At 42.7% G+C, this 15,098-nt stretch overlaps 1 protein-coding gene across 3 annotated transcripts in view; it reads left to right on the forward strand.

Annotated features, from left to right (window-relative positions):
• Positions 1-12,168, forward strand: part of akt1 (v-akt murine thymoma viral oncogene homolog 1) — a 34,511-nt gene extending 22,343 nt beyond the window's left edge. For all 3 annotated transcript variants that reach the window (XM_078277135.1, XM_078277134.1, XM_078277136.1), the window contains exons 4-14: positions 1,710-1,821; positions 2,132-2,258; positions 2,821-2,952; positions 3,081-3,146; positions 3,678-3,746; positions 3,894-4,019; positions 5,939-6,067; positions 9,097-9,311; positions 9,515-9,602; positions 9,780-9,882; positions 11,304-12,168. In XM_078277135.1, coding sequence (XP_078133261.1) covers positions 1,710-1,821; positions 2,132-2,258; positions 2,821-2,952; positions 3,081-3,146; positions 3,678-3,746; positions 3,894-4,019; positions 5,939-6,067; positions 9,097-9,311; positions 9,515-9,602; positions 9,780-9,882; positions 11,304-11,383 — 1,247 coding nt within the window. In that variant the 3' untranslated portion in view covers positions 11,384-12,168. The remainder of the gene's footprint in view (positions 1-1,709; positions 1,822-2,131; positions 2,259-2,820; positions 2,953-3,080; positions 3,147-3,677; positions 3,747-3,893; positions 4,020-5,938; positions 6,068-9,096; positions 9,312-9,514; positions 9,603-9,779; positions 9,883-11,303) is intronic.
• The last annotated feature ends 2,930 nt before the right edge of the window (positions 12,169-15,098 follow it).

Below are 15,098 nucleotides of genomic sequence, written 5' to 3' on the forward strand. Positions count from 1 at the left end.
GACTATAAGTCGCATTTATTTAGAAATTTATTTCACAAAATCCAAGACCAAGAACAGACATTTAATCTGGAAAGGCAAGTTATTCAACTACACAATATCACATAGAACAACAGGCTGAATAGGTGTCCGGTATGTTAACGTAACACATTAACAGTTATTCAACTATACAATGGCACACAGAACAACTACCAGGGCGCGGAGACTGGCAGCACGTTGTTCAAGCACCCATCTGTGGACTCGTTCCTCCAGCTCTGGCCATCTTGCTTTCAGCCCGCGATTAGCCGATTAGCTTTCTTTGTTTTCTTCATTGCAGTAAGAGTCACATTTGTAATCATTAACAGGAAAAAAAGCATGCCCAGGTGCCTGAGAGGTAAAGGTACAAAGCGAGTCCTCTAATATTATAACCAAGTATCCCTTTATTGTATGTCACTGTAAATGATTGTGAATAGAGGCATTAGCAAATTGGCTCTAGTATCATCTCAGTGGCTTCACTGCAAGTTTCTTTCAATGGGGGCACTGCTCCAGGGCAAAGCAAGCTCTGCCACTGAACATGCATGCAAGATGTCTTGCTCCTGACATTAATACATCGGATGCCATTCCTTTTCTCTCTGTGTGTCTACGCCAAACTCAGTTTTAATACTGTGACAGAAAATAACAAGAAATGCCAAGAGCAGCCAGACCACTCCATCTCAAATCAGAGAAAGTTGTTGTGATAAGCTGTGACTGAACACAGCAATTAGACTGTTTGTTTAACTAAATGTTTCCTCTCCGACTTATCGTGGGTATTAGCCGCCTGATTTCAAGTATCAAAGTGCGCTGCTCTGAGGCTCTGTCTCCATCAGCGGGGCTTTGGTTTTTGTCACCACTGTGACCCCACCACAGAGGACACATGGTGCGTTGCTGCTGACGGGGCTGCTGCAGCTGGATTGCATATTCAGCCTGATGGAGCCATGTTGGATCTCAGTGGTGGTCCTCTTCCCTGTCCTCCATCTATCAGACAGAGGCCATTTTGTGTCACATTCTGACATATTTGCTGACATGTTTCATTTGGGAACAGATGTTAATGTGAAGGAGGTGCAGATGGAAATCTCTGCTTTCTAAATTCAGTTATTAGACTGTTGTGAGTAATTGTTTTGCAAACTGCTTACAAGACAATTGTTTGCTGTAAAAGTGTGAGAATTTAGTGATACGGAGGAAAAGGGTGTGATGATTTGCTTTTTAATAAATCCTTAAAGAAATAAGTCAAAATTGTACACGCCAAACATTTTCAGTGTGCACTTCTATGTTGCTGTTTTACATCACTCATTTAAGTGTTGGTCTGAGAAATCTAGTACTTTAATTATTTTCTGACATTTTTATATTTCATATTTTGGAAAAAACAAGTGTTTAATTGTAGAATTTCAAATGTATAAGTGATATAATAATTCTAAGGAGTTTTGGGATTTATGTCATACTACACAATATCCAAATTATTATCAAAACCTATATTAGCAAATGTTAAGTTTTAAAGCAGCTGACAAGTTAATGATTGGAGTTGTTTTCCTCCACCAAAGTGCACCTGTTCTTTTCCAAATTGGCCGAGAGTGTCTGTTAGGGTGGCGATAAAGATAAATGGCTATAACTGTGGGTCTGTCTCTTTCCTCTGCTTCCCTACACACTGGCCCTTCTCGCCATCCCCCTCACCTCCCTCCCTCCCTGGCTGTGGTCAGAGTGCCAGCTGATGAAGACGGAACGGCCCAAGCCCAACACATTTATCATCCGCTGCCTGCAGTGGACCACTGTCATCGAGCGCACCTTCCACGTGGAGACCCCCGAGGAGAGGCAAGCAAGAAGCACACACCTCTCGGTTCACAGAGCAGTAACACACAAATCATTTACATTCCGAGAATTTGCCCCTGTTGCTAGAAAGCAGTTTAACAGCTCTGTCTTTCTAACATGTAGAAGAAGCACACACAAACGTACACATTTAATCATTGTTATTGCACTCGCACAAGGTCCACTGGCTATTGGCAGAACTCGTGCTTGAAATTGCCTTCCTGTTGATAAGAAGACAATTACATGATTGGGCTGCGGGGCTTGCATGATGGCAAATGGGCAGATGTAATCTTTCTGCTGCCTGTGCCTCTCTCAGGGAAGAATGGACTAAAGCCATCCAAGCAGTGGCTGAAGGCCTGCAGAAACAAGAGGAGGAGATGATGGACTCCTCTCCAGACCCCATGGACATGGAGGTCTACCTGACCAAACCCAGACAGAAAGTGGTAAGGCCCATTTACAATGCTGTGTATCATCTACTCTCTGCTGTCTTCACATTGACACCTCAGCATTACCATAGACTTTTAAGTCACCCACCTTTATTCCTCCCCACCCTAAGTATATCCTGGTCTTCCAAGTTGACCATTACTCTGCTCCTGCAGCTCTGCACTTACACCACTTTAGCCCACTTTACTTTGCCTCTTCCAAGCTACTTTCTACTTTCCCAACATCAGCCGTGGGTGGCTTAGCACCAGATAGTATGTCCACCAGGTTTCACAACCCCCACATGTGTCATGACATAAAGGTCCAAGGCTACCGGATTGGATGTCCCCCACACAACCATTGGGAGGGGACATCCAATCCGCGCCGGGGTCAGAGGTTAACTGAGACACAACCACATATAGGCCAAACCATTAGAGGAGTGGAAATTGCATGGTGGGTGAAATGGTGCCTTAAATGCTTCTGTGTTGTTGTCAGCAGGATTGTGTCCCCTGGCTAGTTAGAGCATGAGTTTGTTAATGCTTCTGTTTGTAACCAGACGCCACTTTCTCTCCTCTGGCTCTCCAGACTATGCACGACTTTGAATACCTCAAACTCCTGGGAAAAGGCACTTTTGGCAAAGTTATCCTGGTAAAGGAGAAGGCCACAGGACGCTACTACGCCATGAAGATCCTAAAGAAGGAGGTCATCGTAGCAAAAGTGAGTGGATGCCAATGAGCAAGTAAAGTGGGGAAAAGACACTGGGGGCAGTGGAGCAATGACTGATACCTAAATGGTTAGCCATTGTGAGAGTTGTACAAACACTCTTTGTGGCTTTTTTTTTCCAGGATGAAGTGGCGCACACACTCACAGAGAACAGAGTCCTCCAGAATTCAAAGCATCCGTTCTTGACAGTAAGGAGCCCCTCCATATACCTAAACCAAACCTTATTTTAACTCGCAGAGATCCTCTTCAATCCAACTCAGCAGCATCCATTCAGAATTTTACCAGGAATGTTTTGAAGAGCTGTTTTTACAAAGGCTGCAGTCGAGCTGGGCCTTTTATAGCAACGCTGGACATTCTTTTTTGTTTTATCAGTTAACTCTTTCTCTGTAAGTCTGAGGTGGGTTGTAGTGAAAGACATTTTGAAGGAGCTTAAGTGGTGGGTGGAGGCAACACATAATGTGATGTGCTCAGTACAATGAATTGGACCAATGTTTTCCACAGTTGTTGAAAAGCCTCAACACACTGGATACACTATGTTGTATTTTTTATATTCTCTTCTCATTAGACATTTGTTTTTAAAAATGTAACTAAAGGGTCAAAGCTGCAAAGTACATTGTGATGTTTCATGTTACAATCAGCTGTTTAAATGCCAGGTTCCTCTTGAATTAGCTGGAAACATCATCAAGTTCTGCTTTGAGCGTTTTTGCTTCTTTCTGCAGGGACTGAAATACTCCTTCCAGACACATGACCGCTTGTGCTTCGTCATGGAGTATGCAAACGGTGGTGAGGTAAACCATTTTAACCATCACTAAATCTGCACCTTAGGAATACTTTTGAACAGTGTTACTGATCAGATTTTCCCTGGACTAACCAACTTTTTTTTTTTGTCTGTCCTCTGCTTTTTTTTACGGTCAATCTCCCCTGTTTCCCCTCAGCTTTTCTTCCATCTGTCAAGGGACCGTGTATTCTCAGAGGAGCGGGCACGGTTCTACGGTGCAGAGATAGTGTCAGCGCTGGACTACCTGCATGCTGAAAGAAACGTGGTCTATCGAGATCTAAAGGTAGGTTTGGAAACATGTCCTCACTTTCTCTCATCTTCGCTGTTAGCCTCTCTTTTGTCTTTCTCTTTTTCCTTTCCCCCCCTTCCCTTCATTTCTCCCCTGGCAGGATATAAATAGTTTTTGCCTCTATTGAGAGCAGTGGCCAGGGCTTATTGATCTGCCTCCCCCAGATCAGTCTCCAGACCTCACTGCAGCTGGAGGAAGGCTCGGTCCATACGCTTACTGCAGCTAGACAGAAATAACCACCAGTCTTTTTTGTCTCTTTGAACACATTGCCGCCGCCTCCTGTTACCGTATGAGCACAGTGTTCTCAGTGGGTGATTTTTGTGCACTTTGTGCGTGATTGATGTAATTTGCTGGCAGTACAGCACTATTGGTTAACGAGAAAATGTCAGTCATCCTAAAGGAAAGGCGCGGCAAGGTTTTAGCTTCTCCTCTTTTAATATATGCGTTCACAAGCTAAACAAAACTGTTAATACTCCAGAGATGGGATCAGAGAAATGTTTGGGTTTAGGAGGGCTGTGGGGGGTTATCGGTGTTGCAGTGGGCATATGTAGCCCTACTACTTCCAGCTGATAAAACTATACCAGCCAGGTCAGCACTCTCTCCCTCCCTCCTTCCCTCCCTCTCCCTTGGGTTTATGAGGCAGGCTCCCAGCCTGCTAGGGTTCTCCTGAAAATGCCAGGGTAGCAGGATTGGAGGATGTGCTGACTCTGGCCAGGCACTGTTGGCCACGTGTGAGCTACAGCTGCCAGGTGACTGAGAGAGAGAGAGAGAGAGAGAGAGAGAGAGAGAGAGAGAGAGAGAGAGAGAGAGAGAGAGAGAGAGAGAGAGAGAGAGAGAGAGAGAGAGAGAGAGAGAGAGAGAGAGAGAGAGAGAGAGAGAGAGGGAGAGAGAGAGAGAGAGAGCTGATATTAAAAGGCCATGGAGCCTTAAGTCATGACACTGCATGATGCACATCCTTAGGGCCTTTAGGTCAATCTACCTGTACATGTAATCTCGAGGTATGTTTCCATGCACCTGTGTTTAGGGAATTTTCAACTTTTGCATAAAAGTGGTGGAAAAGTTTGGCATGTTGAAAAAGTGAAGATGTGATACAGACAGACAGTTTTTTCAAATAGACCTTTGTCATTGTAATTCCATCAGTTTATTCTACTACAGAAAAGGCATTCATAACATTTTACCATTCATTATTACATGCCTCAGTTACACTAAAAATCCCATACAATTAAGAATAAATTGAACTTGAATAATAATAATAATAATAAAAATAAGTAGAATTTATATAGCGCTTTACAGGGCAGATAATAAAGACAAACAAAATAAAACAAAACAAAACAAGATTCAGGCACAGAAAGGGAAGGGGCGTGGGGCTACGGCTTGGCAGTGGTGAAGAGATGGGTCTTGAGGCGAGACTGGAAGATGGTGAGGGACTCAGAGGTGCGGATCTCTTGGGGGAGAGAGTTCCAGAGCCTGGGAGCTGCCCTGGAGAAGGCTCTGTCCCCAAAAAAGATCATAGCAGCAGATAAAAACACAATGTACACATGGATTAAGTGACCCATTCATTCATTTAAAAAAATAAATAAAAAAAGAGGGAGAAAACGCAAACGACAACTTGGGTGGTAAGCAGCAATGAAATGTCATCAAAGTTACTGGTGCTCGATTGATTAGGTTATCTTGCATAAAGATAATCTTTGGAAGCGTGGGCACTGATTGAGATTTTACTTTTGCCAAAACTTAAAAAATTCACTCAATACTTGCCCAATAATTTGATAAAAACATAACTTGCACTGATGCCTGTATTTTTGTTCATTTATGAATTCATATTCCAATCACCTCCCATAATTATTTGCTTGTTAATTCTCCTGAGTCATTTTACGATGATGCTAGCATTTGTCTTATTTCTGTTTACTCCTCAGCTGGAAAACCTTATGCTGGACAAAGACGGACACATAAAGATCACAGATTTTGGCCTGTGTAAGGAAGGGATCAAAGATGGTGCCACCATGAAAACTTTCTGTGGGACGCCGGAGTACCTAGCACCTGAGGTAATCACTACAGTAATTCTGTCTACCTAAAATATTGACTTCCCCCTTTCTTGCAACAAAGTTAGTTTCATGTAGGCACATACAGATGGATGACAAATTTAAAGGAAAAACAAACATGAAGTAATCTTTCAGGTCACTTTAGAGCTGCCAGAGTCTCTGAAACACTATGGTGGGTGAACACCATTCTTCATTGTCTAACATAGGACTTCGAATTGGTTGAGATCAAACCATCAAGTGACCCTTTGAGCCCTTCAAGGAAGCATGTGCATTCAATGTGTTTCTTTACCTTACCTGATACTTAATAAACAAAAATAAAGTGAGGTCATTTTGAGTATATTCCAAACAAAAGTGCTACATGTGTTGTTGGACATCAGTGGATGAAAAGCATGTGGAAGAAAGGGCAGCTGTCCCAAAATGCCTATCTAATCTCCAGCTGAAGTCTGTGAGTTAATGAGTGTACCGTGTGCCCAGGGTTGGGCAGCCTGCTCTCATATTTGCTGTATGGGGAGGGGTGTGGCTGCTCCCTATTGCGTGCAGGTATGACAAGTGTTGGAGTGGGCTGTGTAACCCGATATTGCATTGTGAGTGTTGACAGTGTGTGTATATGAGTAAGTACGTGAGTGTTTGCGCTAGCCCTTCGTCTGTTGCCATAAAAATGTTTTTCTGGGAGAAGGGTGCCCATGTTGACACAGTTGCCGTATCGTTGTTTTTAGCCTCCGTTTGGAATTTTCTGCTTGGGGGAGGAGGATGGGTGATTGGCTGGCAGTGCCTCAGGAAACGTGAGCTTCCGCCCCTGGAAAAAAAAAGACCACATTGGCTACAGCTGTTGTGTGTCACAAGGGGAGCCACAGCCCCACTTCTGACCTGGATGCCTCGCCTGACCTGGGGAGAGCCTGAGCTGTCATGAGCACGCTACCCCACAATGCTTCAGGCTGCCTCAGTTATCTTCATCAGTCAGACCAAACCTGCCTCTAACCATGAGCATCAAGGCAAAGGACTGGGCTATGCTAGCATTTGAATATTTACTTACTCACACCTGGACAAATGTTTATTTTCTGTACTTCTATAAACCTTTTTATGGAGTTCCCCACCTGTCCATCCTAAACTCTGTCGAGCCCACTTCGCTCCTCCACAGAGTAGCACAGTTTATGACAGCTCCAGCCTCAGCAGTGGAGAGCAGAGAGACATCAGGGGGCGTTACCATGGAAACAGGGTCGCTGGCAAGTGTCTCTATGGAGTGCAGGCCAGGCAGTGTTACAGGTTGTTCTGCAGTAAACAATGACCTTGTTGTGTATGCTGCACAGGAATGCTGTAACGTCTGGGAATATTCCACCCAGAGCAGTGGGGGAGAGGGAGGAGAGACCCAATCTTCCTGACCAGTTTGTCTCTGGAGTAAGGAGTGGGACAAATTCACTTTGTCACTTTTATTAAGTTGTTAGAAGAAGAAAACCATTATTGGCTGAGGGAATTTGCTTTTAGGGAATGTCTACAAAAAAAAACTGGACAGGTTTAATCTAGCCACTGAAACTGATTTGGGTTCATGAGCTTGGAAGATTAATGGCTGTCAGTGCAGAACTTTGTGAGCAAAAAAAAGCAGTATACAGAGTAGAGCTCCAGAGAAGCAGCAAGTGTTTGTGCTTTTATCTGCTCTCTCCTCCCCCTGTCTGTGCTCCTTTGGGGCAGTGTAACAGTATTAGTTTGGGGATGGGGCCCAAGCAGGCAGGCAGGCCAGCAGTCCTGGTTACGTATATGAGGGATGAGCTTGGCTCCTGCGCTCCTGGCAGCTTCACAGCTGTGGCGCTCTTCTACATATATGGGGCAGCTGCGGGCCCAGCTGTCGCACGGTGTGAATCACACGACAGCGGCGCTGGAAATAGAGACGGCCCAGTAATCCAAGCCCCACACCGGCTTCACGTTACTCCCCCTGTCCTCCCAATCCTCCTCCTCGATGCTCACCACTCACCGCAGCGCCAGGCGGAGTGCCCACAGACACATGCACTGCTGCGTGCGAGTACACACACACACACACACACACACACACACACAGTAGTTTTGTTCCTTTTACGGACACATCCGTCCATCTGTTTTCCAGGGCACTCTCTCTCTGCCTGTGCACTGCTGTGTCCATATCTAATTCTATTAATCCGCCCACGTCTTTTTACCGAAGTTTCTATTCTTAGGTCTGAATTGCCTAGCATCACGATGCCCGAGGTTTGAGAGAACAGACTGTTCTCCTTGTCTTGATTTCACCTTCAACATCCGCCTGGCGAGGTAGAATCCAGAACATGTCCCCTGAGACCTTGGAACAACTCTGCTCAGCAGCACATTAGTCATGCAACAGGTTGCACTGTTCAGTGAGCACAACACTGGAAGAGTTTGTCTCATTAAGAACTGTCAAGAAAAGTCATCCTATGGAAATAATAAGACAAAATATTTCCCTCTCTCTAGTTGGACTCTGGTTGTGTTCATTGAGCAGTTTGTTTGTAGGACTGGTCTGTGTTTGTTGCCACACATTTGCTTATTTAAGCGACCCACACCTCTGCTGCTTGTTGATCTGTACGTGTGTTTGTGTATGTGTGGAAGGCCCTGTGGTGATTAAATATGCAGGGCTCCAGGGGAAACTCTATCCTTGCTCCAAATGTGAGATGTGAGTCAGTGCTGGCTGGACCTGCCTCAAAAGCCCAGACGAGAGTGGGGTGATGGGGGGACAGTTGCTTTAGGGTCTGTATGTACAGTACAGGCTAAAGAGTTGCTGTCTTCACAGCCTTCTGTTGTTGCAATGTCCAAACACAACCTTATTGGTTGAACTCTAAACTGTAGCCACACGACCGTAGCAACTAAACTTTTCTTTAGCTTGTTGTACAATTATTCTGTGAAAAAAAGGTAGGTTTTTTACTATATTATAAGACAGTTACGTGTCTTATTAAAGAATATAACGTACTATACCCCTTCTCCAAGGAGTTAAAATAGCTCATGAGCATCCCCCCAGCTGCATTAAATAAATGTTTACCCCCTTCATCATCCCCTAGGTGCTGGAAGACAACGACTATGGCCGTGCTGTGGACTGGTGGGGTCTGGGGGTGGTGATGTATGAGATGATGTGCGGCAGACTGCCTTTCTACAACCAGGACCATGAGAAGCTGTTTGAGCTCATCCTCATGGAAGACATCCGCTTTCCTCGGACACTCGGCCCCGAGGCACGCTCGCTGCTCTCTGGCCTTCTAAAGAAAGAACCAATGCAGAGGTGAGGAGCCTTTACTCTATCCTCTACATTAGTGAATCTCAAAGTGGGTGTCCACTTTGAGATTCTTTAACTTCTCAAAGTTGTTTATGATGCAAACATGTATTTCAGATACAAACTTATGCGCTTTTGTTAAGATAGAATAACTGGAAAAGTGTAAAGAAATTTCATATGTCATAACACATCCTTTTATACTTGTCTTCCAGGTTAGGTGGAGGGCCTGACGATGCCAAGGAAATCATGCAGCACAAGTTCTTTGCAGGAATTGAATGGCAAGATGTTTATGAGAAGAAGGTCAGTTTCTAAAATGTTTTCTCAAATATTCATGTTGCTTTCTTTCTCCCTCTCTCCTTCCCCCAGGGATCAATAAACTTATGTCGGTTGTAGGGCCGCCAGCTAGAAAAGATGTAGATTGTCATCAGGACGCCGCTGATGTGCTGATGTGTTTGTATCTCTTCTCCTTTCCAACAGCTGGTCCCGCCGTTTAAGCCCCAAGTTACCTCGGAGACGGACACGCGATATTTTGACGAGGAGTTCACAGCACAGACCATCACTATTACGCCACCCGGACAAGGTAGCACCAAACGATACACCTCCACAGATACCGTATACTTGATACAACTTTTCTTATGTGGTATAACACTACTTCAAATCATCAGACTGTCCTTTATTGTGGAGCTTTAGTGTTTGAATGTGGCAGTAAGGCAGATGTGAGCTGTGGACTGTGCGAGAGAAGATGAATTGCCACCTAACTTGTATAATAAATTTCCCTGCACCTCCTGTGAGACTTTATTAGGAATGAAGAATTACACTTTCAATTTACTCAAGATGAAAGCAGACATTTTTTCCCCAAGGGTTACTAATCCTAAAAAAAAAAGGTTACTGAATCAGTTTTCATGTGAAACCCCTAACACTTTCATTTAAAACATAAGCTGTCAGGTTCATATCAGAGAAAAATGAATTTGGTCAGAAAGGTTATCTTGAATATTTTCCCCTGTACAGAACTTTAGCTGCATTCTTGGTGTGAGGCTTGAGTTAGTTTTGGGGAGTTTATAAATGTGAGTTAAGAAATCATTCTGCCAGCATACAGAGCTCCCTTGAGAGGAGTCTCCCCTCTCCTGGAGAACCAGTGCCATTAAAATGATCATGCTTCACAAAGTCATCAAAATCATCATCAAAATTGCAGCCAGCGTGTAAATGCAAATATGACTCTGTATAAGGGAAATAGCAACATAATAGATTTACAGTATATAGGATTTGGAGTGTGTGATATTGACAAAGTCAAATAAAATAATATTTTTTAATGAATATTTTGATATTATGAGGTGAAAACGTGGTGCTTTTAAAAGGTACAGAGAAAAAAAAGTTTTAGAAATGATGATTAGCAATGTGGATATGAAGGCCAAGCAAGAGTATTTCAAAGACCGTAAAACATGCTCAGAAAGTGCACCACTACTTGTTACTTTCATGCAGACTAGGAAAAGTCAACATCCTACTACAACAGTATAATAAGCAACATCTAAGACAATAACTGGTCTGATATTACAATGCAGCATTATATCTCCCAGCAATAGGAATACCTAGATTCATATGTACTTCTACTTGGTGATATTGTTAAAATCCTCTGTTACACTACTGTATATAGGACTAGGCAATACGGCCGAGTATGTATCATTTACTGGAATATTGTAAATTTTCTGGAATCAATTGAAAAATGATTGAATAAAATATTAGATTGTTAATCTAGACTGTTAATAGATAAAAAATAACCAGGCAAGAAAGCCTATTTTTGTCTGTCCAGTAAATTAAATGCCAACATTGCTCACAATGGTTTTAATACACCCAGAGATATTAAAGGGGGAGATTCCAATGTATAAGTGGTGTGGCAAAATCTCTGCCAGTAGACAAATGTATATTTGTCTCACGGTATATATTGTCACACGCCCACCCCTAAGTTGTACAAGAAATAAGCAGTTCTTTGCCCTCTATCCTCAGATGACAGTATGGAGTCATTCGACAGCGAGCGGAGACCCCACTTTCCCCAGTTCTCCTACTCTGCCAGTGGGACGGCCTAAACGACTCTCATACATTCCTCCGGTCCCACCATCTCCCCTCACCCCACCCGACTGCACTCTCAGAAGACCGGGGCCACAGCCCCATCCTCCCAGCATTGTCTGCAGATGCCGTTGGTGGATGTAACATTTCCAATCTGCAAGTTGTGTTTTCCAGGAAGGAGGAAATTCAAGACAAAACAAAGATAACTGTGGTTGTTCTGTGAGGCCTTTGAAGACTGACCACGGAGAGAGAGTTAACGCTGCCCTGCATCTCCTAGTTGTTATGTTGTATACTGAGCAGGCATCCATACACCATAATGAATGGGGAAATGTAGTTATGTTGTGCACACATTAGGCCACTGATGTGAATTTTGTAGTGAAAACATACAACTGAAAATGAATCAACCATTTCAAATAGAAATAGGCATACTGTGGACCAAAAAGATCATGTGAGCAGAGTGTGTTGTTTGTTGAGTGGGTAATAAATCCATGTTTTCCTCTCCAAGACTTCTGAACAATTCAAATACCATTCAGACTTCAAGACAATTTTGGCTTCAAAAGTGAATGTACCGTATCAAATAAAGTCAATCTTTCTGCATACGTATGTTTTTAACACATGGCTGATTCTCCTAAGACTGAAATACCATCTTCTGGGGGATTTTTTTAATCACTTTTCTACTACCCTGATGGAAAACTGACACAAATCGGTCTGTTGTATTATCATGCTACACCACAATGAGTGATGAATCAATTGTGCAATACAGTCTGATATAAGGAATGGAAAAAAATAAAAAAATAAAAATGCAGAGCGATTAATCATTAAGGTAAAAGCTGGCCTGCAGTGGATTCCTCTTGTACATTAGGGTCACTGAGAGACCACCAATTTCCTGTTGAGGATAATGCATAGCGCCTCCATCCCCCCTGAAGTAAGTGCTTATAGTTCCTGATGCCTTCCTATCTCGATGCTGTGCTGCAGACACCTCCTGGTTTCCCTCTGATCAGGGTCAGTCACTGCTGACCCATCAGAAACTCTTCTCTCCTCTGGGTTTTCCTCCATGTACAGTAAAGTATTGGGTGTTTTCCACCCAGTGCATTCACTGCAGCCTCAATGAGGTCACTTTAACATAATACACTTCTTTAGGAATACTTTGCAAACAAACTGGGCTTCAGGGGAAACCCACACAAAGAGTCATCTTTGATATGCTACTTTAGGGGACTTCTGTCCCTTCACGAGCTTCTGAGTTATTTATATGAGACCAGCATTGACTAAAATGAGTTTTACTGTGCCAATGATATGTACTTTGCTGCCTCAAAATGATTGTATTTGGACTTTTATTTGTACTTTATGGTTGGTAAAGACTAAATTAGTTTTCTTTTATAATGTAAATTCAATTTGTGCATACAAATAAAACGAACTGCTTGTTTAAATGATTCCACCACCACCACCACCCCACCACCCCCCTTACAGATGGCTGAGGCTAAACTGAGACTCTTTGGAACTGAAACTCCTATTTCAAAGTGTACTAAGAAGTATCCAAAAGCACTTCAGTTTTTTTTTAAGACATTTTTCAAAAGTGCATTGTACATTATTGAATGTAATGGTTTTTATGATATTGTTTTCACTTCAGTCGTTTGCAAACCTTTTGTTCAGTTTTTGATTGTTACTTATTCCTATGCACGCTCACCCTTTTGCTGTCACCTTCTGAAAATAGGGAAATTCATTTTATACTTTTTATTTTTTATTTCAACTTGTTTTGTACCTGCCCTCCCATTACTCCTGAGACTGAGGACACCAGCTTTAGTAAACAAATAATATAAACTTTGTACACTGTTTTTACTTGTTTCTTTCAAATTGATGAAATAAAAGGTCTTAACAAAAAGCTGTGTAGACTCAGACTTTTGTTACAAAATCTTACAGCTCTGTCCTCAAAGGCATACAAATAAACTCAAGAATTAACTAACTCATTTCATTTTTGGCTAAATAAACAATGTTGTGAAATATGGATTAATGTGTCTAAACATTCCCACTGTTATTGAAATGACAATGTTGAGAAGTTTTTATATTTTATTTTATTTTATTTTTAGAATTTAACTACATTTCTATAATGTACAGTATACTCTTTATTGATCCCCAGTGGGGAAATTACAATTGTAAGAAACTTTCTGTTTGCACCTGATCATGTTCGTCATCATCTTATATTACTTGTTTTTCTCCCTGATTTCTCAATCTTGCACTTTTCATAAAAGGTTACTTCAGTTTCATGAAAATTGAAAATTTTCCCACATCAATGTGGATTTTTTTTTGGGCTATCCAAGATATATGACTTTTGAGTTCCTTTAAGTTGCAATACATCAGTAGGCTGTGCTTTTACTCTCCGCTACTAAATAGTGAAAGAATATTCAATAGCAGCAACGTTGTTTATCCAAACCTCACTGTGATCGCACTGTACAGATACAACATGGCTAAGTGTGTGAGACAAATTGTTCCAGCACACAGCGGCTCTGACGGTGTCTTGGCCGGGTTCTCTGCCTCTGCAGGACTGCTCAGGTCCACGTCTGGGGCTCTGCAGCTGGTCTGAGTCAGAAGAGATGGTCCCCTCGGGCCTCGGGCAGATGGTACAGTCTCTGGAGCAGATGTTGACAGCCAGGGCTCACAGTCTGTCTTTTGGCCAGCTGCAATACACGGCGCCACACAGCGAGACCGAGGCTTGGCCCAGTGTGGCGCTCACCTGACAACCATCCCTCACCTAACTCGAGCATGCACTGCCCAAAACACACCACAGAGCTGGGGCTGTGGCTCTGTCACAGGACTCCCCTGGGTGATGTAGTGTTGTGCTGTGTGAGGAACGTGTCACTCACACAGCATGCAAGCCAGAGCTCCTCTCCTCTTTGTACTCCAGACAAACATGGTTCCTCTTATGTCAAAACATAGAGCCAGTGGAGACTGCCATTGATATTCACTAAGTGTATGGAATATTAGGAGGGCAGTGATGAAGTGAATCCAGATAAAAGGCACTATCTCATATATATTTTGCTTTCAGAATCTTTAGAAAAGGATAAATGAGAAGTTGTAGTGAGGCAGACCAATATAAAGATGTTGAAGCTTTGAGAGACGAGAGATGCAAGAGCAGCTGCAAATCTAAATCAAGAGGATGTTACATCTATTTTCTACTTACAATGCAATATACTAATAAACTATTTAGCCAATTTTTGCTTGATTAAATTCTCAGTATAAGATGCTTTACTGGAAACTATATTAATATGTACCAATATATAGAAATCTTCTTTTTTGTCCCTTAATGTCTCAGTAGTGAGAGTGCAAAATCAGCTGCAGAGGCAGGCCTGAACTTGCATTCTCCTTACTGACTGCTCTGCAACTGCAGAAACTACAGAAACAGCATACAAACATAACAAAACGTAAAAAACTGAAGGATATAGTGAAAGCACGAGGAGCACAGAGGACAAGATAGTCAAGTCAATTTTTATATACCTGTATATAGCCCAATATCACAAATCCCAAATTTGCCTCAAGGGGCTTTACATTCTGTACAGCTACAACACCCTCTGTCCTTTGACCCTCGATTCAGATAAGGAAAAACAAAAAAACCTTTAACAGGGAAGAAAAAAAGGAAGAAACTTCAGGAAGAGCAACAGAGGAGGGATCCCTCGCCCAGGAAAGACGGACATGCAATTAGATGTTGTGTGTACAAAATAGACCAACATAGTAAAATTACAG

The sequence above is a fragment of the Sander vitreus genome, chromosome 20, assembly GCF_031162955.1.
Source record: "Sander vitreus isolate 19-12246 chromosome 20, sanVit1, whole genome shotgun sequence".
In the NCBI taxonomy this organism is placed as follows: domain Eukaryota; kingdom Metazoa; phylum Chordata; class Actinopteri; order Perciformes; family Percidae; genus Sander; species Sander vitreus.